The 27,500-nt window shown below is 40.8% G+C and overlaps 1 protein-coding gene across 1 annotated transcript in view; it reads left to right on the forward strand.

Annotated features, from left to right (window-relative positions):
• LOC135567511 (low-density lipoprotein receptor-related protein 3-like) overlaps positions 1-27,500 on the forward strand; it is a gene marked incomplete at its 5' end in the record, with an annotated part of 36,791 nt that overhangs the window by 7,320 nt on the left and 1,971 nt on the right. The window contains 7 exon segments of the mRNA XM_065014875.1: positions 401-462; positions 464-497; positions 500-591; positions 6,221-6,421; positions 9,683-9,904; positions 10,615-10,821; positions 19,937-20,098. Of these exon segments, the coding sequence (XP_064870947.1) occupies positions 401-462; positions 464-497; positions 500-591; positions 6,221-6,421; positions 9,683-9,904; positions 10,615-10,821; positions 19,937-20,098 (980 nt within the window).

Genomic DNA, 27,500 nt, shown 5'->3' on the forward strand with positions numbered 1-27,500 from the left:
TAATGTGTCTGTTCCTCCAGGTCCCCTGGGCCAGTCCAGCTGTCAGAGTGATGAGTTCCTGTCTGTAGTTTGTCAGTAATGTGTCTGTTCCTCCAGGTCCCCTGGGCCAGTCCAGCTGTCAGAGTGATTAGTTCCTGTCTGTAGTTTGTCAGTAATGTGTCTGTTCCTCCAGGTCCCCTGGGCCAGTCCAGCTGTCAGAGTGATGAGTTCCTGTCTGTAGTTTGTCAGTAATGTGTCTGTTCCTCCAGGTCCCCTGGGCCAGTCCAGCTGTCAGAGTGATGAGTTCCTGTCTGTAGTTTGTCAGTAATGTGTCTGTTCCTCCAGGTCCCCTGGGCCAGTCCAGCTGTCAGAGTGATGAGTTCCTGTCTGTAGTTTGTCAGTAATGTGTCTGTTCCTCCAGGTCCCCTGGGCCAGTCCAGCTGTCAGAGGGATGAGTTCCTGTGTGGTAACGGTAAATGTCTTCCCCCGGACGTGGCGCTGTAACGGCCTGGATGAGTGCGTGACGCTACCGACGAACGGAGCTGTGCCCCCCCTCCGACCCCTCCCCGCACCTCCCTCTGCCCCCGGCACCGCCCCTGTACCCAGGCCCAGGTAGGTAACCCAGAGGTTAGGAAGCAGGCCAGCAACCAGAGTAGAAACTCTGATAGGAACAATGCTCTACACTGGGCCGACCCATTTCTTCCTACGTCTCGGGGGATTGGGCCGACCCATTGCTTCCTACGTCTCGGGGGATTGGGTTGACCCATTGCTTCCTATGTCTCGGGGGATTGGGCCGACCCATTGCTTCCTACGTCTCGGGGGGGATTGGGCCGACCCATTGCTTCCTACGTCTCGGGGGGGGGGGGGTGGGCCGACCTATTGCTTCCTACGTCTCAGGGGGTTGGGCCGACCTATTGCTTCCTACGTCTCGGGGGGGTTGGGCTGACCCATTGCTTCCTACGTCTCGGGGGGGATTGGGCCGACCCATTGCTTCCTACGTCTCCAGGGGGTTGGGCCGACCATTGCTTCCCACGTCTCGGGGGGTTGGGCCGACCCATTGCTTCCTACGTCTCGGGGGGATTGGGCCGACCCCATTGCTTCCTACGTCTCGGGGGATTGGGTTGACCCATTGCTTCCTACGTCTCGGGGGATTGGGCCGACCCATTGCTTCCTACGTCTCGGGGGATTGGGCCGACCCATTGCTTCCCACGTCTCAGGGGGTTGGGCCGACCCATTGCTTCCTACGTCTCGGGGGGGGGGTTGGGCCGACCCATTGCTTCCTACGTCTCGGGGGGATTGGGCCGACCCATTGCTCCCACGTCTCGGGGATTGGGTTGACCCATTGCTTCCTACGTCTCCGGGGGGATTGGGCTGACCCATTGCTTCCACGTCTCGGGGGGGATTGGGCCGACCCATTGCTTCCTACGTCTCGGTGGGGGGGATTGGGCCTGACCTATTGCTTCCTATGTCTCGGGGGGGGATTGGGCTGACCCATTGCTTCCTACGTCTCGGGGGGTTGGGCTGACCCATTGCTTCCTACGTCTCGGGGGGGGATTGGGTTGAACCATTGCTTCCTACGTCTCGGGGTTGGGTTGACCCATTGCTTCCTATGTCTCGGGGGGATTAGGTTGACCCATTGCTTCCTACGTCTCGGGGGGGATTGGGCTGACCCATTGCTTCCTACGTCTCGGGGGATTGGGCCGACCCATTGCTCCCACGTCTCGGGGGATTGGGTTGACCCATTGCTTCCTACGTCTCGGGGGATTGGGCCGGCCCATTGCTTCCTACGTCTCGGGGGATTGGGCCGACCCATTGCTTCCTACGTCTCGGTGGGGGGGGGGGGGGGGTTGGGCCTACCTATTGCTGCCTACGTCTCAGGGGGGGATTGAGCCTGACCCATTGCTGCCTACGTCTCGGGGGGATTGGGCTGACCCATTGCTTCCTACGTCTCGGGGGTTGGGCTGACCCATTGCTTCCTACGTCTCGGGGGGATTGGGCCGAACCATTGCTTCCTACGTCTCGGGGGGGTTGGGTTGACCCATTGCTTCCTATGTCTCGGGGGATTAGGTTGACCCATTGCTTCCTACGTCTCGGGGGGATTGGGCTGACCCATTGCTTCCTACGTCTCGGGGGTTGGGCTGACCCATTGCTTCCCTAAACAATGATGACCTCCAATAGGAGAATACATATTCAGACAGCAAGACAGCAAGACAGCAAGGCCTACCTATTGCTGCCTACGTCTCGGGGGGGATTGGGCTGACCCATTGCTTCCTACGTCTCGGGGGTTGGGCTGACCCATTGCTTCCTACGTCTCGGGGGATTGGGCCGACCCATTGCTTCCCTACGTCTCGGGGATTGGGCCGACCCATTGCTTCCTATGTCTCGGGGGATTGGGCCGACCCATTGCTTCCTACGTCTCGGGGGGTTGGGCTGACCCATTGCTTCCTACGTCTCGGGGGATTGGGCCGACCCATTGCTTCCTACGTCTCGGGGGGTTGGGTTGACCCATTGCTTCCTATGTCTCGGGGGATTAGGTTGACCCATTGCTTCCTACGTCTCGGGGGGATTGGGCCGACCCATTGCTTCCTACGTCTCGGGGGGATTGGGCCGACCCATTGCTTCCTACGTCTCGGGGGGATTGGGTTGACCCATTGCTTCCTACGTCTCGGGGGATTGGGCCGACCCATTGCTTCCTACGTCTCGGGGGATTGGGTTGACCCATTGCTTCCTATGTCTCGGGGGGATTGGGCCGACCCATTGCTTCCCACGTCTCGGGGGGATTGGGCCGACCCATTGCTTCCTACGTCTCGGGGGGGGGGTTGGGCTGACCCATTGCTTCCTACGTCTCGGGGGGTTGGGCCGACCTATTGCTTCCTACGTCTCGGGGGGTTGGGCTGACCCATTGCTTCCTACGTCTCGGGGGATTGGGCCGACCCATTGCTTCCTACGTCTCAGGGGGTTGGGCCGACCCATTGCTTCCTACGTCTCGGGGGGTTGGGCTGACCCATTGCTTCCTACGTCTCGGGGGATTGGGCCGACCCATTGCTTCCTACGTCTCGGGGTGGATTGGGTTGACCCATTGCTTCCTACGTCTCGGGGGGATTGGGTTGACCCATTGCTTCCTACGTCTCGGGGGATTGGGCCGACCCATTGCTTCCTATGTCTCGGGGGGTTGGGTTGACCCATTGCTTCCTATGTCTCGGGGGGGGGGGGATTAGGTTGACCCATTGCTTCCTACGTCTCGGGGGATTGGGCCGACCCATTGCTTCCTATGTCTCGGGGGGTTGGGTTGACCCATTGCTTCCTATGTCTCCGGGGGGATTAGGTTGACCCATTGCTTCCTACGTCTCGGGGGTTTGATTTGGGTTGACCCATTGCTTCCTACGTCTCGGGAGGGATTGGGCCGACCCATTGCTTCCTACGTCTCGGGGGATTGGGTTGACCCATTGCTTCCTACGTCTCGGGGGGCATTGGGTTGACCCATTGCTTCCTACGTCTCGGGGGATTGGGCCGACCCATTGCTTCCTACGTCTCGGGGGGTTGGGTTGACCCATTGCTTCCTATGTCTCGGGGGGATTGGGTTGACCCATTGCTTCCTACGTCTCGGGGGGGGATTGGGTTGACCCATTGCTTCCTATGTCTCGGGGGGATTGGGCCGACCCATTGCTTCCTACGTCTCGGGGGATTGGGCCGACCCATTGCTTCCTACGTCTCGGGGGGGGGGGGGGTTGGGCCGACCTATTGCTTCCTACGTCTCAGGGGGTTGGGTTGACCCATTGCTTCCTACGTCTCGGGGGGGATTGGGCTGACCCATTGCTTCCTACGTCTCGGGGGATTGGGCCGACCCATTGCTTCCCTACGTCTCAGGGGGGTTGGGCCGACCATTGCTTCCACGTCTCGGGGGGTTGGGCCGACCCATTGCTTCCTCGTCTCGGGGGGATTGGGCCGACCCATTGCTTCCTACGTCTCGGGGGATTGGGTTGACCCATTGCTTCCTACGTCTCGGGGGCATTGGGCCGACCCATTGCTTCCTACGTCTCGGGGGATTGGGCCGACCCATTGCTTCCCCTATGTCTCAGGGGGTTGGGTTGACCCATTGCTTCCTATGTCTCAGGGGGGGGGATTAGGTTGACCCATTGCTTCCTACGTCTCGGGGGATTGGGCCGACCCATTGCTTCCTATGTCTCGGGGGTTGGGTTGACCCATTGCTTCCTATGTCTGGGGGATTAGGTTGACCCATTGCTTCCTACGTCTCGGGGAAGTTTGGGTTGACCCATTGCTTCCTACGTCTCGGGAGGGATTGGGCCGACCCATTGCTTCCTACGTCTCGGGGGATTGGGTTGACCCATTGCTTCCTACGTCTCGGGGGCATTGGGCCGACCCATTGCTTCCTACGTCTCGGGGGATTGGGCCGACCCATTGCTTCCTCGTCTCGGGGGGTTGGGTTGACCCATTGCTTCCTATGTCTCGGGGGGGATTGGGTTGACCCATTGCTTCCCTACGTCTCGGGGGTTGGTGGGTTGACCCATTGCTTCCTATATCTCGGGGGATTGGGCCGACCCATTGCTTCCTACGTCTCGGGGGATTGGGCCGACCCATTGCTTCCTACGTCTCGGGGGGATTGGGCCGACCCATTGCTTCCTACGTCTCGGGGGATTGGGTTGACCCATTGCTTCCTACGTCTCGGGGGATTGGGCCGACCCATTGCTTCCTACGTCTCGGGGGGATTGGGTTGACCCATTGCTTCCTACGTCTCGGGGGCATTGGGCCGACCCATTGCTTCCTACGTCTCGGGGATTGGGCCGACCCATTGCTTCCTATGTCTCGGGGGGTTGGGTTGACCCATTGCTTCCTATGTCTCGGGGGGATTAGGTTGACCCATTGCTTCCTACGTCTCGGGGGGATTGGGCCGACCCATTGCTTCCTATGTCTCGGGGGGTTGGGTTGACCCATTGCTTCCTATGTCTCGGGGGATTAGGTTGACCCATTGCTTCCTACGTCTCGGGGTTTGGGTTGACCCATTGCTTCCTACGTCTCGGGAGGGATTGGGTTGACCCATTGCTTCCTAAGTCTCGGGGGGATTGGGTTGACCCATTGCTTCCACGTCTCGGGGGGCATTGGGCCGACCCATTGCTTCCTACGTCTCGGGGGATTGGGTTGACCCATTGCTTCCTATGTCTCGGGGGGTTGGGTTGACCCATTGCTTCCTATGTCTCGGGGGGATTAGGTTGACCCATTGCTTCCTATGTCTCGGGGGATTGGGCCGACCCATTGCTTCCTATGTCTCGGGGGGTTGGGTTGACCCATTGCTTCCTATGTCTCGGGGGATTAGGTTGACCCATTGCTTCCTACGTCTCGGGGGTTTGGGTTGACCCATTGCTTCCTACGTCTCGGGAGGGATTGGGCCGACCCATTGCTTCCTACGTCTCGGGGGGATTGGGTTGACCCATTGCTTCCACGTCTCGGGGGCATTGGGCCGACCCATTGCTTCCTACGTCTCGGGGGGATTGGGCCGACCCATTGCTTCCTACGTCTCGGGGGGTTGGGTTGACCCATTGCTTCCTATGTCTCGGGGGGATTAGGTTGACCCATTGCTTCCTACGTCTCGGGGGATTGGGCTGAACCCATTGCTTCCTATGTCTCGGGGGGTTGGGTTGACCCATTGCTTCCTATGTCTCGGGGGGATTAGGTTGACCCATTGCTTCCTACGTCTCGGGGGGTTTGGGTTGACCCATTGCTTCCTACGTCTCGGGGGTTTGGGTTGACCCATTGCTTCCTACGTCTCGGGGGGGGATTGGGTTGACCCATTGCTTCCTCGTCTCGGGGGTTGGTGGGTTGACCCATAGCTTCCTATGTCTCGGGGGATTGGGCCGACCCATTGCTTCCTACGTCTCGGGGGGATTGGGCCGACCCATTGCTTCCCTACGTCTCGGGGGATTGGGTTGACCCATTGCTTCCTACGTCTCGGGGGGATTGGGCCGACCCATTGCTTCCTACGTCTCGGGGGATTGGGTTGACCCATTGCTTCCTACGTCTCGGGGGGGATTGGGCCGACCCATTGCTTCCTATGTCTCGGGGGGGATTGGGTTGACCCATTGCTTCCTACGTCTCGGGGGGGGGTTGGGTTGACCCATTGCTTCCTACGTCTCGAGGGGGGGGGTTGATAGTATAAAATAACACATTTCCGTTCCCTGCCAGAGACAATAATAAGGAACAATAAAGTGGTGTTCTTCTCCTCCAGTCCACTCGTTGCCTGCCCCCTTCGCTGCGCTGCAACGGAGCCCGGGACTGCCCCGATGGCTCGGACGAGGCAGGGTGCCCCGACACGGCCTGCGGGAAACGCCTGGGGAACTTCTACGGAACATTCGCCTCCCCGGACTTCTTCCGTCCCAACCGCAGTGCTGTGGGGGAGCTGAGGTGCTCCTGGCTACTGGACACTCAGGTAGGGAGGAGTTCAACATCTTACACAATCCATTATCTGATGGTTGCTAGGGGAAGATTATTTAACCTTTTAACTAGGTAAGTCAGTTAAGAACAAATTCTTATTTACAATGACGGCCTACACCGACCAAAACCTCGGACGACGCTGGGCCAACTGTCTGCCGCTCTACGGGACTCCCGATCACGGCCGGTTGTGATACAGCCTGGATTCGAACCAGAGTGTCTGTAGTGACGCCTCTAGCGCTGAGATGCCCAAGAGCGCTGCGCCACAGATGAGTTCGTTCATCGTCGTTTGTATTTTCTGTATAAATAAGTTAAGAAATAATAGTTTTCCTGGCAAAATATATTAAGACGCGTGCTGACTGATCTATAGCAGAGTTACACAGCTGAACACATGCTGACTGATCTATAGCAGAGTTACACAGCTGAACACATGCTGACTGATCTATAGCAGAGTTACACAGCTGAACACATGCTGACTGATCTATAGCAGAGTTAGAGATGAACACATGCTGACTGATCTATAGCAGAGTTAGAGATGAACACATGCTGACTGAAATATAGCAGAGTTAAGAGATGAACACATGCTGACTGATCTATAGCAGAGTTAGAGATGAACACATGCTGACTGATCTATAGCAGAGTTACACAGCTGAACACATGCTGACTGATCTATAGCAGAGTTACACAGCTGAACACATGCTGACTGATCTATAGCAGAGTTACACAGCTGAACACATGCTGACTGATCTATAGCAGAGTTAGAGATGAACACATGCTGACTGATCTATAGCAGAGTTACACAGCTGAACACATGCTGACTGATCTATAGCAGAGTTACACAGCTGAACACATGCTGACTGATCTATAGCAGAGTTAGAGATGAACACATGCTGACTGATCTATAGCAGAGTTAGAGATGAACACATGCTGACTGATCTATAGCAGAGTTACACAGCTGAACCCATGCTGACTGATCTATAGCAGAGTTACACAGCTGAACACATGCTGACTGATCTATAGCAGAGTTACACAGCTGAACCCATGCTGACTGATCTATAGCAGAGTTAGAGATGAACACATGCTGACTGATCTATAGCAGAGTTACACAGCTGAACACATGCTGACTGATCTATAGCAGAGTTAGAGATGAACACATGCTGACTGATCTATAGCAGAGTTAGAGATGAACACATGCTGACTGATCTATAGCAGAGTTAGAGATGAACACATGCTGACTGATCTATAGCAGAGTTAGAGATGAACACATGCTGACTGATCTATAACAGAGTTACACAGCTGAACACATGCTGACTGATCTATAGCAGAGTTACACAGCTGAACACATGCTGACTGATCTATAGCAGAGTTACACAGCTGAACCCATGCTGACTGATCTATAGCAGAGTTACACAGCTGAACCCATGCTGACTGATCTATAGCAGAGTTACACAGCTGAACCCATGCTGACTGATCTATAGCAGAGTTACACAGCTGAACCCATGCTGACTGATCTATAGCAGAGTTACACAGCTGAACCCATGCTGACTGATCTATAGCAGAGTTACACAGCTGAACCCATGCTGACTGATCTATAGCAGAGTTACACAGCTGAACACATGCTGACTGATCTATAGCAGAGTTACACAGCTGAACACATGCTGACTGATCTATAGCAGAGTTAGAGATGAACACATGCTGACTGATCTATAGCAGAGTTACACAGCTGAACACATGCTGACTGATCTATAGCAGAGTTACACAGCTGAACACATGCAGACTGATCTATAGCAGAGTTACACAGCTGAACACATGCTGACTGATCTATAGCAGAGTTAGAGATGAACACATGCTGACTGATCTATAGCAGAGTTACACAGCTGAACACATGCTGACTGATCTATAGCAGAGTTAGAGATGAACACATGCTGACTGATATATAGCAGAGTTACACAGCTGAACACATGCTGACTGATCTATAGCAGAGTTAGAGATGAACACATGCTGACTGATCTATAGCAGAGTTAGAGATGAACACATGCTGACTGATCTATAGCAGAGTTGGAGATGAACACATGCTGACTGATCTATAGCAGAGTTAGAGATGAACACATGCTGACTGATCTATAGCAGAGTTACACAGCTGAACACATGCTGACTGATCTATAGCAGAGTTAGAGATGAACACATGCTGACTGATCTATAGCAGAGTTAGAGATGAACACATGCAGACTGATCTATAGCAGAGTTACACAGCTGAACCCATGCTGACTGATCTATAGCAGAGTTAGATATGAACACATGCTGACTGATCTATAGCAGAGTTACACAGCTGAACACATGCTGACTGATCTATAGCAGAGTTACACAGCTGAACACATGCTGACTGATCTATAGCAGAGTTAGAGATGAACACATGCTGACTGATCTATAGCAGAGTTAGAGATGAACACATGCTGACTGATCTATAGCAGAGTTACACAGCTGAACACATGCTGACTGATCTATAGCAGAGTTAGAGATGAACACATGCTGACTGATCTATAGCAGAGTTACACAGCTGAACACATGCTGACTGATCTATAGCAGAGTTACACAGCTGAACACATGCTGACTGATCTATAGCAGAGTTAGAGATGAACACATGCTGACTGATCTATAGCAGAGTTAGAGATGAACACATGCTGACTGATCTATAGCAGAGTTACACAGCTGAACACATGCTGACTGATCTATAGCAGAGTTAGAGATGAACACATGCTGACTGATCTATAGCAGAGTTAGAGATGAACACATGCTGACTGATCTATAGCAGAGTTACACAGCTGAACACATGCTGACTGATCTATAGCAGAGTTACACAGCTGAACACATGCTGACTGATCTATAGCAGAGTTAGAGATGAACACATGCTGACTGATCTATAGCAGAGTTAGAGATGAACACATGCTGACTGATCTATAGCAGAGTTACACAGCTGAACACATGCTGACTGATCTATAGCAGAGTTAGAGATGAACACATGCTGACTGATCTATAGCAGAGTTAGAGATGAACACATGCTGACTGATCTATAGCAGAGTTAGAGATGAACACATGCTGACTGATCTATAAGCTCCATCAAAACAAAAGCTTGTTTAGTTAAACTGTCTGTCACAATGGAAAATCACTGAAATGAGTTATTTTTGATTTTCACGTTTTTGAATCAATACGGTTGCCCTCGGTCGACTACTTGATGGATCTAACTCATTCCTCCTCCTAGGACCCTAAACCCATTGTATTGCAGCTGGACCTGGGGTTAGGGCCAGGGGACTCCCTCCATGTCTATGATGGGCTGGTCCAGAGAGCAGAGCGCCTCCTGCAGGCCCTATCGCATCATAACAACAGGAGACCAGCCCTGTTAGAATCCAGTAGAGGACAGATGAGTCTACAGTACTTGGCCCAACCACTCAGCCCTGGGCATGGGTTCAACGCTACATACCAGGTAGGCTAACCCTGACCCTGACCCTAACCCTGACCCTAACACCACTCAACCCTGGGCATGGGTTCAACGCTACATACCAGGTAGGCTGACCCTAACCCTGACCCTAACCTGACCTTTACCCTGACCCTAACCCTGACCCTAACACCACTCAGCCCTGGGCATGGGTTCAACGCTACATACCAGGTAGGCTAACCCTGACCTTAACCCTTAGTACCCAGAGTTTATCCTGAGCAGACAGAAGACTAGTACCCAGAGTTTATCCTGACCAGATAGAAGACTAGTACCCAGAGTTTATCCTGACCAGACAGAAGACTAGTACCCAGAGTTTATCCTGACCAGACAGAAGACTAGTACCCAGAGTTTATCCTGACAGACAGAAGACTAGTACCCAGAGTTTAACCTGACCAGACAGAAGACTAGTACCCAGAGTTTATCCTGACCAGACTGAAGACTAGTACCCAGAGTTTATCCTGACAGACAGAAGACTAGTACCCAGAGTTTAACCTGACCAGACAGAAGACTAGTACCCAGAGTTTATCCTGAGCAGACAGAAGACTAGTACCCAGAGGTTATCCTGACCAGACAGAAGACTAGTACCCAGAGTTTATCCAGACCAGACAGAAGATTAGTACCCAGAGTTTATCCTGACCAGACAGAAGACTAGTACCCAGAGATGACTTCATGAGGACGTTTCCTGTTCTATCCTGTAGGTGAAAGGTTACTGTTTCCCTGGGGAACACCCGTGCGGATTGGACCAGGGCTGTTACTCTGAACGCCAGCGCTGTGACGGGTACTGGCACTGCCCTACGGGGCGCGACGAGGAGGAGTGTCCAGTTTGCCAGGAGGGGGAGTACCCCTGTGAGGGGGGCAGTGGGGCCTGCTACCCTGCCTCTGAAAGATGTAACAACCAGAAGAAGGTATCTATCAATAAATCAATCAATCAATACTTTATTATCCTAAAGATGTAACAACCACAAGAAGGTATCTATCAATCAATCAATCAATCAATCAATCAATCAATACTTTATTATCCTATTGTGCAATTCTGATAAAAATCATTGTGCTAAACTCCTGGATCTAGGAGAGAAACCCTTCAGTTGAAAACATTCTAGTTTCGGTCTATTTTCTGACCGGGCTTCTAATGATCGTTGTGTCGAAAAACAGGCTTTTAATACAATCAAATCAAATGATTATTTAATAACAGTGAAATGCTTACTGACTGCCCTTTACTCAATAAAGATCCAGATTAAAATCAAATCAAATGAAATAGTGACGTAAGGAATTTAATAAAAGACGACAGATAATTAAAAATAATCTATTTAGTTGCTTAATTCTTCCAAATATGTTATGGTGTCTTTGATGTCGGCCTTCTGCCAATTCTTAGATTATTTTTAACAGAAAGTCACGTTCTGACCATTATTTCCTTTGTTTTGTCTTTATTTAGTACGGTCAGGGTGTGAGTTGGGGTGGGAAATCTGTGTGTTTTTCTATGTTTGGTTTCTGTTTCGGCCTAGTATGGTTCTCAATCAGAGGCAGGTGTCGTTAGTTGTCTCTGATTGAGAATCATACTTAGGTAGCCTGGGTTTCACTGTTGGTTTGTGAAAAGCTGAAATGCCTTGAGTCAATAAGTGTCCCGCTCGTTGTCGTGGAAATGAGTCAATAAGTGTCCCACTCGTTGTCGTGGAAATGAGTCAATAAGTGTCCCGCTCGTTGTCGTGGAAATGAGTCAATAAGTGTCCCGCTCGTTGTCGTGGAAATGAGTCAAGTGTCCCGCTCGTTGTCGTGGAAATGAGTCAAGTGTCCCGCTCGTTGTCGTGGACATGAGTCAATTAGTGTCCCACTCGTTGTCGTGGACATGAGTCAATAAGTGTCCCGCTCGTTGTCGTGGAAATGACCGGACCAAGGTGCAGCAGGGTACATTTCTTTATTTGATAAATGTCGCCAACAGAACAAGGACACGACCGTGAAGATTACTTAATAATGCCACTAACAAAGACAACTACCCACGACTGTGAAGATTACTTAGGCTATAATGCCACTAACAAAGACAACTACCCACAACCGTGAAGAATACTTAGGCTATAATGCCACTAACAAAGACAACTACCCACAACCGTGAAGAATACTTAGGCTATAATGCCACTAACAAAGACAACTACCCACAAATACAAAAGGAAAAAAGGCTGCCTAAGTTTGATTCCCAATCAGAGACAATGATAGACAGCTGTCCCTGATTGAGGACCCAAAACATAGAAACAAAGAACATAGAGTTTCCCACCCGAGTCCGGAACCAACCAAACATAGAGAATAAAAAGATCTCTACGGTCAGGGCGTGACAATAAGTATTCAACCCCTTTGTTATGGCAAGCCTAAATACATTCAGGAGCAAAAATGTCCTTCACAAGTCACATAATAAGTCTGTTTGCAATAATAGTGTTTAACATGATGTTTGAATGACTACCTCATCTCTGTACCCCACACATACAATTATCCGTCAGGTCCCTCAGTAGAGCAGTGAACTTCAAACACAGATTCAACCACAAAGACCAGGGAGCTTTTCCAAGGCCTCGCTGAGAAGGACCCCTATAGGTAGATGCGTAAAAATATTTTATTTTACCTTTATTTAACTGGGCAAGTCAGTTAAAGAACTAATTCTTATTTTCAATGACGGCTTAGGAACAGTGGGTTAACTGCCTGGTCAGGGGCAGAACGACAGATTTCACCAACCTTTGAGCATGGTGAAGTTATTAATTACTCTTTGGATGGTGTATCAATACACCCAGTAACAGGCATCCCAATACAGGCTTCCCTCCTAACTCAGTTGCCGGAGAGGAAGGAATTTTTAAATTTTAATTTAATGTATTTTTTATTGAACCTTTATAGGGCAAGTCAGTTAAGAACAAATTCTTATTTACAATGACTGTCTAGCAGACATTACCAACAAATTCTTATTTACAATGACTGTCTACCAAACATTACCAACAAATTCTTATTTACAATGACTGTCTACCAAACATTACCAACAAATTCTTATTTACAATGACTGTCTACCAAACATTACCAACAAATTCTTATTTACAATGACTGTCTACCAAACATTACCAACAAATTCTCAATATAATATACACACTGAGGAAGACACCATACTGATCAATATAATATAATATACACACTGAGGAAGACACCATACTGATCAATATAATATAATATACACACTGAGGAAGACACCATACTGATCAATATAATATACACACTGAGGAAGACACCATACTGATCAATATAATATACACACTGAGGAAGACACCATACTGATCAATATAATATAATATACACACTGAGGAAGACACCATACTGATCAATATAATATAATATACACACTGAGGAAGACACCATACTGATCAATATAATATACACACTGAGGAAGACACCATACTGATCAATATAATATACACACTGAGGAAGACACCATACACACTGAGGAATCAATGATAATATAATATACACACTGAGGAAGACACCATACTGATCAATATAATATAATATACACACTGAGGAAGACACCATACTGATCAATATAATATAATATACACTGAGGAAGACACCATACTGATCAATATAATATAATATACACACTGAGGAAGACACCATACTGATCAATATAATATAATATACACACTGAGGAAGACACCATACCATACTGAGGAAGACATCAACTATAATATAATATACACACTGAGGAAGACACCATATACTGATCAATATAATATAATATACACACTGAGGAAGACACCATACTGATCAATATAATATACACACTGAGGAAGACACCATACTGATCAATATAATATAATATACACACTGAGGAAGACACCATACTGATCAATATAATATAATATACACACTGAGGAAGACACCATACTGATCAATATAATATAATATACACACTGAGGAAGACACCATACTGATCAATATAATATAATATACACACTGAGGAAGACACCATACTGATCAATATAATATAATATACACACTGAGGAAGACACCATACTGATCAATATAATATAATATACACACTGAGGAAGACACCATACTGATCAATATAATATAATATACACACTGAGGAAGACACCATACTGATCAATATAATATACACACTGAGGAAGACACCATACTGATCAATATAATATAATATACACACTGAGGAAGACACCATACTGATCAATATAATATAATATACACACTGAGGAAAGACACCATACTGATCAATATAATATAATATACACACTGAGGAAGACACCATACTGATCAATATAATATAATATCACACTGAGGAAGACACCATACTGATCAATATAATATACACACTGAGGAAGACACCATACTGATCAATATAATATAATATACACACTGAGGAAGACACCATACTGATCAATATAATATACACACTGAGGAAGACACCATACTGATCAATATAATATAATATACACACTGAGGAAGACACCATACTGATCAATATATATAATATACACACTGAGGAAGACACCATACTGATCAATATAATATAATATACACACTGAGGAAGACACCATACTGATCAATATAATATAATATACACACTGAGGAAGACACCATACTGATCAATATAATATAATATACACACTGAGGAAGACACCATACTGATCAATATAATATAATATACACACTGAGGAAGACACCATACTGATCAATATAATATACACACTGAGGAAGACACCATACTGATCAATATAATATAATATACACACTGAGGAAGACACCATACTGATCAATATAATATAATATACACACTGATCAATATAATATAATATACACACTGAGGAAGACACCATACTGATCAATATAATATACACACTGAGGAAGACACCATACTGATCAATATAATATACACACTGAGGAAGACACCATACTGATCAATATAATATAATATACACACTGAGGAAGACACCATACTGATCAATATAATATAATATACACACTGAGGAAGACACCATACTGATCAATATAATATAATATACACACTGAGGAAGACACCATACTGATCAATATAATATAATATACACACTGAGGAAGACACCATACTGATCAATATAATATAATATACACACTGAGGAAGACACCATACTGATCAATATAATATAATATACACACTGAGGAAGACACCATACTGATCAATATAATATAATATACACACTGAGGAAGACACCATACTGATCAATATAATATAATATACACACTGAGGAAGACACCATACTGATCAATATAATATAATATACACACTGAGGAAGACACCATACTGATCAATATAATATAATATACACACTGAGGAAGACACTGATCAATATAATATAATATACTGAATCAATATAATAATATACACACTGAGGAAGACACCATACTGATCAATATAATATAATATACACACTGAGGAAGACACCATACTGATCAATATAATATAATATACACACTGAGGAAGACACCATACTGATCAATATAATATAATATACACACTGAGGAAGACACCATACTGATCAATATAATATAATATACACACTGAGGAAGACACCATACTGATCAATATAATATACACACTGAGGAAGACACCATACTGATCAATATAATATACACACTGAGGAAGACACCATACTGATCAATATAATATAATATACACACTGAGGAAGACACCATACTGATCAATATAATATAATATACACACTGAGGAAGACACCATACTGATCATGATCAATATAATATAATATACACACTGAGGAAGACACCATACTGATCAATATAATATAATATACACACTGAGGAAGACACCATACTGATCAATATAATATAATATACACACTGAGGAAGACACCATACTGAGGAAGATCAATATAATATAATATACACACTGAGGAAGACACCATACTGATCAATATAATATAATATACACACTGAGGAAGACACCACTGATCAATATAATATACACACTGAGGAAGACTCAATATAATATAATATACACACTGAGGAAGACACCATACTGATCAATATAATATAATATACACACTGAGGAAGACACCATACTGATCAATATAATATAATATACACACTGAGGAAGACACCATACTGATCATACTGATCAATATAATAATATACACACTGAGGAAGACACCATACTGATCAATATAATATAATATACACACTGAGGAAGACACCATACTGATCAATATAATATACACACTGAGGAAGACACCATACTGATCAATATAATATACACACTGAGGAAGACACCATACTGATCAATATAATATAATATACACACTGAGGAAGACACCATACTGATCAATATAATATAATATACACACTGAGGAAGACACCATACTGATCAATATAATATAATATACACACTGAGGAAGACACCATACTGATCAATATAATATAATATACACACTGAGGAAGACACACCAATATAATATAATATACTGATCAATATAATATAATATACACACTGAGGAAGACACCATACTGATCAATATAATATAATATACACACTGAGGAAGACACCATACTGATCAATATAATATAATATACACACTGAGGAAGACATAATATACTGATCAATATAATATAATATACACACTGAGAAGAAGACACCATACTGATCAATATAATATAATATACACACTGAGGAAGACACCATACTGATCAATATAATATAATATACACACTGAGGAAGACACCATACTGATCAATATAATATACACACTGAGGAAGACACCATACTGATCAATATAATATAATATACACACTGAGGAAGACACCATACTGATCAATATAATATAATATACACACTGAGGAAGACACCATACTGATCAATATAATATAATGAGGAAGACACCATACTGATCAATATACACACTGAGGAAGACACCATACTGATCAATATAATATAATATACACACTGAAGACACCATACTGGAAGACACCATACTGATCAATATAATATAATATACACACTGAGGAAGACACCATACTGATCAATATAATATACACACTGAGGAAGACACCATACTGATCAATATAATATAATATACACACTGAGGAAGACACCATACTGATCAATATAATATAATATACACACTGAGGAAGACACCATACTGATCAATATAATATAATATACACACTGAGGAAGACACCATACTGATCAATATAATATAATATACACACTGAGGAAGACACCATACTGATCAATATAATATATAATATACACACTGAGGAAGACACCATACTGATCAATATAATATAATATACACACTGAGGAAGACACCATACTGATCAATATAATATAATATACACACTGAGGAAGACACCATACTGATCAATATAATATACACACTGAGGAAGACACCATACTGATCAATATAATATAATATACACACTGAGGAAGACACCATACTGATCAATATAATATAATATACACACTGAGGAAGACACCACCATACTGATCAATATAATATAATATACACACTGAGGAAGACACCATACTGATCAATATAATATAATATACACACTGAGGAAGACACCATACTGATCAATATAATATAATATACACACTGAGGAAGACACCATACTGATCAATATAATATAATATACACACTGAGGAAGACACCATACTGATCAATATAATATAATATACACACTGAGGAAGACACCATACTGATCAATATAATATACACACTGAGGAAGACACCATACTGATCAATATAATATAATATACACACTGAGGAAGACACCATACTGATCAATATAATATAATATACACACTGAGGAAGACACCATACTGATCAATATAATATAATATACACACTGAGGAAGACACCATACTGATCAATATAATATAATATACACACTGAGGAAGACACCATACTGAATCAATATAATATAATATACACACTGAGGAAGACACCATACTGATCAATATAATATAATATACACACTGAGGAAGACAACATACTGATCAATATAATATACACACTGAGGAAGACACCATACTGATCAATATAATATAATATACACACTGAGGAAGACACCACACCATACTGATCAATATAATATAATATACACACTGAGGAAGAAGACACCATACTGAAGACACCATATCAATATAATATACACACTGAGGAAGACACCATACTGATCAATATAATATAATATACACACTGAGGAAGACACCATACTGATCAATATAATATAATATACACACTGAGGAAGACACCATACTGATCAATATAATATAATATACACACTGAGGAAGACACCATACTGATCAATATAATATAATATACACACTGAGGAAGACACCATACTGATCAATATAATATAATATACACACTGAGGAAGACACCATACTGATCAATATAATATACACACTGAGGAAGACACCATACTGATCAATATAATATAATATACACACTGAGGAAGACACCATACTGATCAATATAATATAATATACACACTGAGGAAGACACCATACTGATCAATATAATATAATATACACACTGAGGAAGACACCATACTGATCAATATAATATACACACTGAGGAAGACACCATACTGATCAATATAATATAATATACACACTGAGGAAGACACCATACTGATCAATATAATATAATATACACACTGAGGAAGACACCATACTGATCAATATAATATACACACTGAGGAAGACACCATACTGATCAATATAATATAATATACACACTGAGGAAGACACCATACTGATCAATATAATATAATATACACACTGAGGAAGACACCATACTGATCAATATAATATACACACTGAGGAAGACACCATACTGATCAATATAATATACACACTGAGGAAGACACCATACTGATCAATATAATATACACACTGAGGAAGACACCATACTGATCAATATAATATACACACTGAGGAAGACACCATACTGATCAATATAATATAATATACACACTGAGGAAGACACCATACTGATCAATATAATATACACACTGAGGAAGACACCATACTGATCAATATAATATAATATACACACTGAGGAAGACACCATACTGATCAATATAATATAATATACACACTGAGGAAGACACCATACTGATCAATATAATATAATATACACACTGAGGAAGACACCATACTGATCAATATAATATAATATACACACTGAGGAAGACACCATACTGATCAATATAATATAATATACACACTGAGGAAGACACCATACTGATCAATATAATATAATATACACACTGAGGAAGACACCATACTGATCAATATAATATAATATACACACTGAGGAAGACAACATACTGATCAATATAATATAATATACACACTGAGGAAGACACCATACTGATCAATATAATATAATATACACACTGAGGAAGACACCATACTGATCAATATAATATACACACTGAGGAAGACACCATACTGATCAATATAATATAATATACACACTGAGGAAGACACCATACTGATCAATATAATATACACACTGAGGAAGACACCATACTGATCAATATAATATACACACTGAGGAAGACACCATACTGATCAATATAATATACACACTGAGGAAGACACCATACTGATCAATATAATATAATATACACACTGAGGAAGACACCATACTGATCAATATAATATACACACTGAGGAAGACACCATACTGATCAATATAATATACACACTGAGGAAGACACCATACTGATCAATATAATATAATATACACACTGAGGAAGACACCATACTGATCAATATAATATAATATACACACTGAGGAAGACACCATACTGATCAATATAATATAATATACACACTGAGGAAGACACCATACTGATCAATATAATATAATATACACACTGAGGAAGACACCATGCTGATCACAATGGAAATGTTTCTACTATATTTTGATTGTAAATATACAGCAGTATCTCTCATTCATTCATCCGTTCCAGTGTCCAGACGGTTCTGATGAGAAGAACTGTTTTGACTGTCAGCCGGGGAACTTCCACTGTGACACCAACCTGTGTATCTTCGAGACGTGGCACTGTGATGGCCAGGAGGACTGCCTGGATGGTAGTGACGAGAGAGACTGTTTGGGAGCTGTACCCAGGAAGGTACAGAAAAACATCATTTGATGAGTGCTTACATTTGTCCTACAGTTTACATACGCTTAGGTTGGGGTCATTTAAACTTGTTTTTCAACCTCTCCACAAATGTCTTGTTGATAAACTATAGTTTTGGCAAGTCGGTTCGGACATCTACTTTGTTCATGACACAAGTAATTTTTCCAACAATTGTTTACAGATTATTTCACTTATAATTCACTGTATCACAATTCCAGTGGGTCAGAAGTTTACATAGACAAAGTTGACTGCCTTTAAACAGCTTGGAAAATTCCAGAAAATGATGTCATGGCTTCAGAAGCTTCCATTTGAGTCAATTGGAGGTGTCCCTGTGGATGTATTTCATGGCCTACCTTCAAACTCAGTGCCTCGTTGTCGACATCATGGGAAAATCAAAAGAAATCAGCCAAGATCTCAGAAAAAAACGCCTGAAGGTACCACATTCATCTGTACTAACAAAAGTACACAAGTATAAACACCATGGGACCAAGCATATCGCTCAGGAAGGAGACGCGTTCTATCTCCTAGAACCTACTTTGTTGCTAAAAGTGCAAATCAATCCCAGAACAGACCTTGTGAAGATGCTGGAGGAAGCAGGTACAAAAGTATCTATTTCCACAGTAAAACGAGTCCTATATCGACATAACCTGAAAGGCCACTCAGCAAGGAAGAAGCCACTGCTCCAAAACCACCACAAAAAAGCCAGACTACGGTTTGTAACTGCACATGGGGACAAAGATGGTACTTTTTGTAGAAATGTCCTCTGGTCTGATGAAAGAAAAATAGAACTGTTTGGCCATAATGACCATCGTTATGTTTGGATGAAAAAGGGGGAGGCTTGCAAGCCGAAGAACAACATCCCAACCGTGAAGCACGGGGGTGGCAGCATCATATTGTGGGGTGCTTTGCTGCAGGAGGGACTAGTGCACTTCACAAAATAGATGGCATCATGAGAAAGATAAATTATGTGGGTATTTTGAAGCAACATCTCAAGACATCAGTTCAAGCTTGGTCACAAATGGGTCTTCCAAATGGACAATGACCCCAATCATACTTCCAAAGTTGTGGCAAAATGGCTTAAGGACAACAAAGTCAAGGTATTGGAGTGGCCATCACAAAGCCCTGACCTCAATCCTATAGAATATTTATGGGCAGAACTGAAAAAGCCTGTGCGAGCAAGGAGGCCGACAAACCTGACTCAGTTACACCAGCTCTGTTAGGAGGAATGGGCCAAAATTCACCCAACTTATTGTGGGAAGCTTGTGGAAGGCTACCCGAAACGTTTGACCCAAGTTAAACTATTTAAAGGCAATGCTACCAAATACTAATTGAGTGTATGTAAACTTCTGACCCACTGGGAATGTGATGAAAGAAATAAAAGCTGAAATAAATCATTCTCTCTACTATTATTCTGAAATTTCACATTATTGCATATCCCAACTCCCCCTGAGAAACCCTGGGTCAAGTCCAGGGTCACCATATTCCAACTCCCCCTGAGAAACCCTGGGTCAAGGCCAGGGTCACCATATCCCAACTCCCCCTAAGAAACCCTGGGTCAAGGCCAGGGTCACCGTTGTCCAGTGCCCCTGGAGCAATTAAGGTTAAGTGCCTTGCTCAAGTGCACATCGACAGATTTCTCACCTTGTTGGCTTCAGGATTCAAACGAGCAACCTTTAGATTACTCTAACCGCTGGGTTACCTGCCATCTGGCTACCTGGCACCTGGTTACCTGCCACCTGGCTACCTGGTTACCTGCCACCTGGCTACCTGTCACCTGGTTACCTGCCATCTGGCTACCTGGCTACCTGGCTACCTGTCACCTGGTTACCTGCCATCTGGCTACCTGGCTACCTGGCTACCTGTCACCTGGTTACCTGCCATCTGGCTACCTGTCACCTGGTTACCTGCCACCTGGCTACCTGTCACCTGGTTACCTGCCATCTGGCTACCTGGCACCTGGTTACCTGCCATCTGGCTACCTGGTTACCTGCCATCTGGCTACCTGGCTACCTGTCACCTGGTTACCTGCCATCTGGCTACCTGGCACCTGGTTACCTGTTACCTGGCACCTGGTTACCTGCCATCTGTCTACCTGTCACCTGGTTACCTGCCATCTGGCTACCTGGCACCTGGTTACCTGCCATCTGGCTACCTGGCACCTGGTTACCAATCTACATTTGAATCTTACCCTACGAGGTCTAGAGTACTGCTGGTTTTCTGTTCTACCTGATAATGAATTACTCTCAACTGGTGTCCGAGGTATAAATCAGTTCCTGATCATTAACACACCTGGTGTCCCAGGTACAAATCAGTCCCTGATCATTAACACACCTGGTGTCCCAGGTATAAATCAGTCCCTGATCATTAACACACCTGGTGTCCCAGGTATAAATCCGTCCCTGATCATTAACACACCTGGTGTCCCAGGTATAAATCCGTCCCTGATCATTAACACACCTGGTGTCCCAGGTACAAATCAGTCCCTGATCATTAACACACCTGGTGTCCCAGGTATAAATCAGTCCCTGATCGTTAACACACCTGGTGTCCCAGGTATAAATCCGTCCCTGATCATTAACCCACCTGGTGTCCCAGGTATAAATCAGTCCCTGATCATTAACCCACCTGGTGTCCCAGGTATAAATCAGTCCCTGATCATTAACCCACCTGGTGTCCCAGGTATAAATCAGTCCCTGATCATTAACACACCTGGTGTCCCAGGTCTAAATCAGTCCCTGACCATTAACACACCTGGTGTCCCAGGTCTAAATCAGTCCTTTATCAGAAGAGAGAATGGAAAAAAAGCAGTGGAACTGATTTGAATCTGATTTCAACTCATTCCATTGAGGTCCCAGTGTCTGCAGGTTTTGTTTTTTTTCCTTTCAATTAATCCCCAGACAACCGGTGTCCTTACTTCATCTATCAAGGCAGGAGCGAAAACCCGCAGACACTCGGCCTTCCGAGGAATGACTTTGACACCCGGGGTCTAAAGCACAGTATGTTTATAATGTATTGTATTACTAGTAGTAGTATGTTTATAATGTATTGTATTACTAGTAGTAGTGTGTTTTATAATGTATTGTATTACTAGTAGTAGTATGTTTTATAATGTATTGTATTACTAGTAGTAGTATGTTTTATAATGTGTTGTATTACTAGTAGTAGTATGTTTATAATATGTTTTATAATGTATTGTATTACTAGTAGTAGTATGTTTTATAATGTGTTTTATAATGTATTGTATTACTAGTAGTAGTATGTTTTATAATGTATTGTATTACTAGTAGTAGTGTGTTTTATAATATGTTTTATAATGTATTGTATTACTAGCAGTAGTATGTTTATAATGTATTGTATTACTAGTAGTAGTGTGTTTTATAATGTATTGTATTACTAGTAGTAGTGTGTTTTATAATGTAGTGTATTGCTAGTAGTAGTATGTTTATAATGTATTGTATTACTAGTAGTAGTATGTTTTATAATGTATTGTATTACTAGTAGTAGTATGTTTTATAATGTATTGTATTACTAGTAGTAGTATGTTTTATAATGTATTGTATTACTAGTAGTAGTGTGTTTTATAATGTATTGTATTACTAGTAGTAGTATGTTTTATAATGTGTTTTATAATGTATTGTATTACTAGTAGTAGTATGTTTTATAATGTATTGTATTACTAGTAGTAGTATGTTTATAATGTATTGTATTACTAGTAGTAGTGTGTTTTATAATGTATTGTATTACTAGTAGTAGTATGTTTTATAAAGTGTTTTATAATGTATTGTATTACTAGTAGTAGTGTGTTTTATAATGTATTGTATTACTAGTAGTAGTATGTTTTATAATGTATTGTATTACTAGTAGTAGTGTGTTTTATAATGTATTGTATTACTAGTAGTAGTATGTTTTATAATGTATTGTATTACTAGTAGTAGTGTGTTTTATAATGTATTGTATTACTAGTAGTAGTGTGTTTTATAATGTATTGTATTACTAGTAGTAGTATGTTTATAATGTGTTTTATAATGTATTGTATTACTAGTAGTAGTATGTTTATAATGTGTTTTATAATGTATTGTATTACTAGTAGTAGTAGTGTGTTTTATAATGTATTGTATTACTAGTAGTAGTGTGTTTATAATGTGTTTTATAATGTGTTGTATTACTAGCAGTAGTATGTTTATAATGTGTTTTATAATGTATTGTATTACTACTAGTAGTATGTTTTATAATGTATTGTATTACTAGTAGTAGTATGTTTTATAATGTATTGTATTACTAGTAGTAGTGTGTTTTATAATGTATTGTATTACTAGTAGTAGTGTGTTTATAATGTATTGTATTACTAGTAGTAGTGTGTTTTATAATGTAGTGTATTACTAGTAGTAGTGTGTTTTATAATGTATTGTATTACTAGTAGTAGTATGTTTATAATGTAGTGTATTACTAGTAGTAGTATGTTTTATAATGTGTTTTATAATGTATTGTATTACTAGTAGTAGTATGTTTTATAATGTGTTGTATTACTAGCAGTAGTATGTTTATAATGTGTTTTATAATGTATTGTATTACTAGTAGTAGTATGTTTATAATGTGTTTTATAATGTATTGTATTACTAGTAGTAGTATGTTTTATAATGTATTGTATTACTAGTAGTAGTGTGTTTTATAATGTATTGTATTACTAGTAGTAGTGTGTTTATAATGTATTGTATTACTAGTAGTAGTGTGTTTTATAATGTATTGTATTACTAGTAGTAATATGTTTTATAATGTATTGTATTACTAGTAGTAGTGTGTTTATAATGTATTGTATTACTAGTAGTAGTATGTTTTATAATGTATTGTATTACTAGTGTGTTTTATAATGTATTGTATTACTAGTAGTTTTATAATGTATTGTATTACTAGTAGTAGTAGTATGTTTTATAATGTATTGTATTACTAGTAGTAGTATGTGTTTTATAATGTATTGTATTACTAGTAGTAGTGTGTTTATAATGTATTGTATTACTAGTAGTAGTGTGTTTTATAATGTATTGTATTACTAGTAGTAATATGTTTTATAATGTATTGTATTACTAGTAGTAGTGTGTTTATAATGTATTGTATTACTAGTAGTAGTATGTTGTATAATGTATTGTATTACTAGTAGTAGTGTGTTTTATAATGTATTGTATTACTAGTAGTAGTGTGTTGTATAATGTATTGTATTACTAGTAGTAGTATGTTTATAATGTTTGTATTACTAGTAGTAGTGTTTTATAATATGTTTATAATGTATTGTATTACTAGTAGTAGTGTGTTTTATAATGTATTGTATTACTAGTAGTAGTGTGTTTTTAATGTATTGTATTACTAGTAGTAGTGTGTTTTATTTTATAATGTATTGTATTACTAGTAGTAGTATGTTTATAATGTATTGTATTACTAGTAGTAGTGTGTTTTATAATGTATTGTATTACTAGTAGTAGTGTATTGTTTATAATGTATTGTATTACTAGTAGTAGTATGTTTATAATGTATTGTATTACTAGTAGTAGTGTGTTTATAATGTATTGTATTACTAGTAGTAGTATGTTTATAATGTATATTACTAGTAGTAGTATGTTTTATATGTTTATAATGTATTGTATTACTAGTAGTAGTATGTTTTATAATGTATTGTATTACTAGTAGTAGTGTGTTTTATAATGTATTGTATTACTAGTAGTAGTATGTTTTATAATGTATTGTATTACTAGTAGTAGTATGTTTTATAATGTATTGTATTACTAGTAGTAGTATGTTTATAATGTATTGTATTACTAGTAGTAGTATGTTTTATAATGTATTGTATTACTAGTAGTAGTATGTTTATAATGTATTGTATTACTAGTAGTAGTGTGTTTTATAATGTATTGTATTACTAGTAGTAGTATGTTTATAATGTATTGTATTACTAGTAGTAGTGTGTTTTATAATGTATTGTATTACTAGTAGTAGTATGTTTTATAATGTATTGTATTACTAGTAGTAGTATGTTTATAATATGTTTTATAATGTATTGTATTACTAGTAGTAGTATGTTGTATAATGTATTGTATTACTAGTAGTAGTGTGTTTTATAATGTATTGTATTACTAGTAGTAGTATGTTTTATAATGTATTGTATTACTAGTAGTAGTATGTTTATAATATGTTTTATAATGTATTGTATTACTAGTAGTAGTATGTTTATAATGTATTGTATTACTAGTAGTAGTGTGTTTTATAATGTATTGTATTACTAGTAGTAGTATGTTTATAATGTATTGTATTACTAGTAGTAGTGTGTTTTATAATGTATTGTATTACTAGTAGTAGTATGTTTATAATATGTTTTATAATGTATTGTATTACTAGTAGTAGTATGTTTATAATGTGTTTTATAATGTATTGTATTACTAGTAGTAGTATGTTTATAATGTATTGTATTACTAGTAGTAGTATGTTTTATAATGTATTGTATTACTAGTAGTAGTATGTTTATAATATGTTTTATAATGTATTGTATTACTAGTAGTAGTATGTTTATAATATGTTTTATAATGTATTGTATTACTAGTAGTAGTGTGTTTTATAATGTATTGTATTACTAGTAGTAGTATGTTTATAATGTATTGTATTACTAGTAGTAGTATGTTTTATAATGTATTGTATTACTAGTAGTAGTATGTTTTATAATGTATTGTATTACTAGTAGTAGTGTTTATAATGTATTGTATTACTAGTAGTAGTGTGTTTATAATATGTTTTATAATGTATTGTATTACTAGTAGTAGTATGTTTTATAATGTATTGTATTACTAGTAGTAGTATGTTTTATAATGTATTGTATTACTAGTAGTAGTGTGTTTTATAATGTATTGTATTACTAGTAGTAGTGTGTTTTATAATGTATTGTATTACTAGTAGTAGTGTGTTTTATAATGTATTGTATTACTAGTAGTAGTGTGTTTTATAATGTTTTATAATGTATTACTAGTAGTAGTATGTTGTTTATAATGTATTGTATTACTAGTAGTAGTATGTTTTATAATGTATTGTATTACTAGTAGTAGTATGTTTATAATGTATTGTATTACTAGTAGTAGTATGTTTTATAATGTATTGTATTACTAGTAGTAGTGTGTTTTATAATGTATTGTATTACTAGTAGTAGTATGTTTATAATGTATTGTATTACTAGTAGTAGTGTTTTATAATTTTTATAATGTGTTTTATAATGTATTGTATTACTAGTAGTAGTATGTTTATAATGTGTTTTATAATGTATTGTATTACTAGTAGTAGTATGTTTTATAATGTATTGTATTACTAGTAGTAGTGTGTTTTATAATGTATTGTATTACTAGTAGTAGTATGTTTATAA

Source organism: Oncorhynchus nerka, unplaced genomic scaffold (genome assembly GCF_034236695.1).
Source record: "Oncorhynchus nerka isolate Pitt River unplaced genomic scaffold, Oner_Uvic_2.0 unplaced_scaffold_1971, whole genome shotgun sequence".
Taxonomy (NCBI): Eukaryota; Metazoa; Chordata; class Actinopteri; order Salmoniformes; family Salmonidae; genus Oncorhynchus; species Oncorhynchus nerka.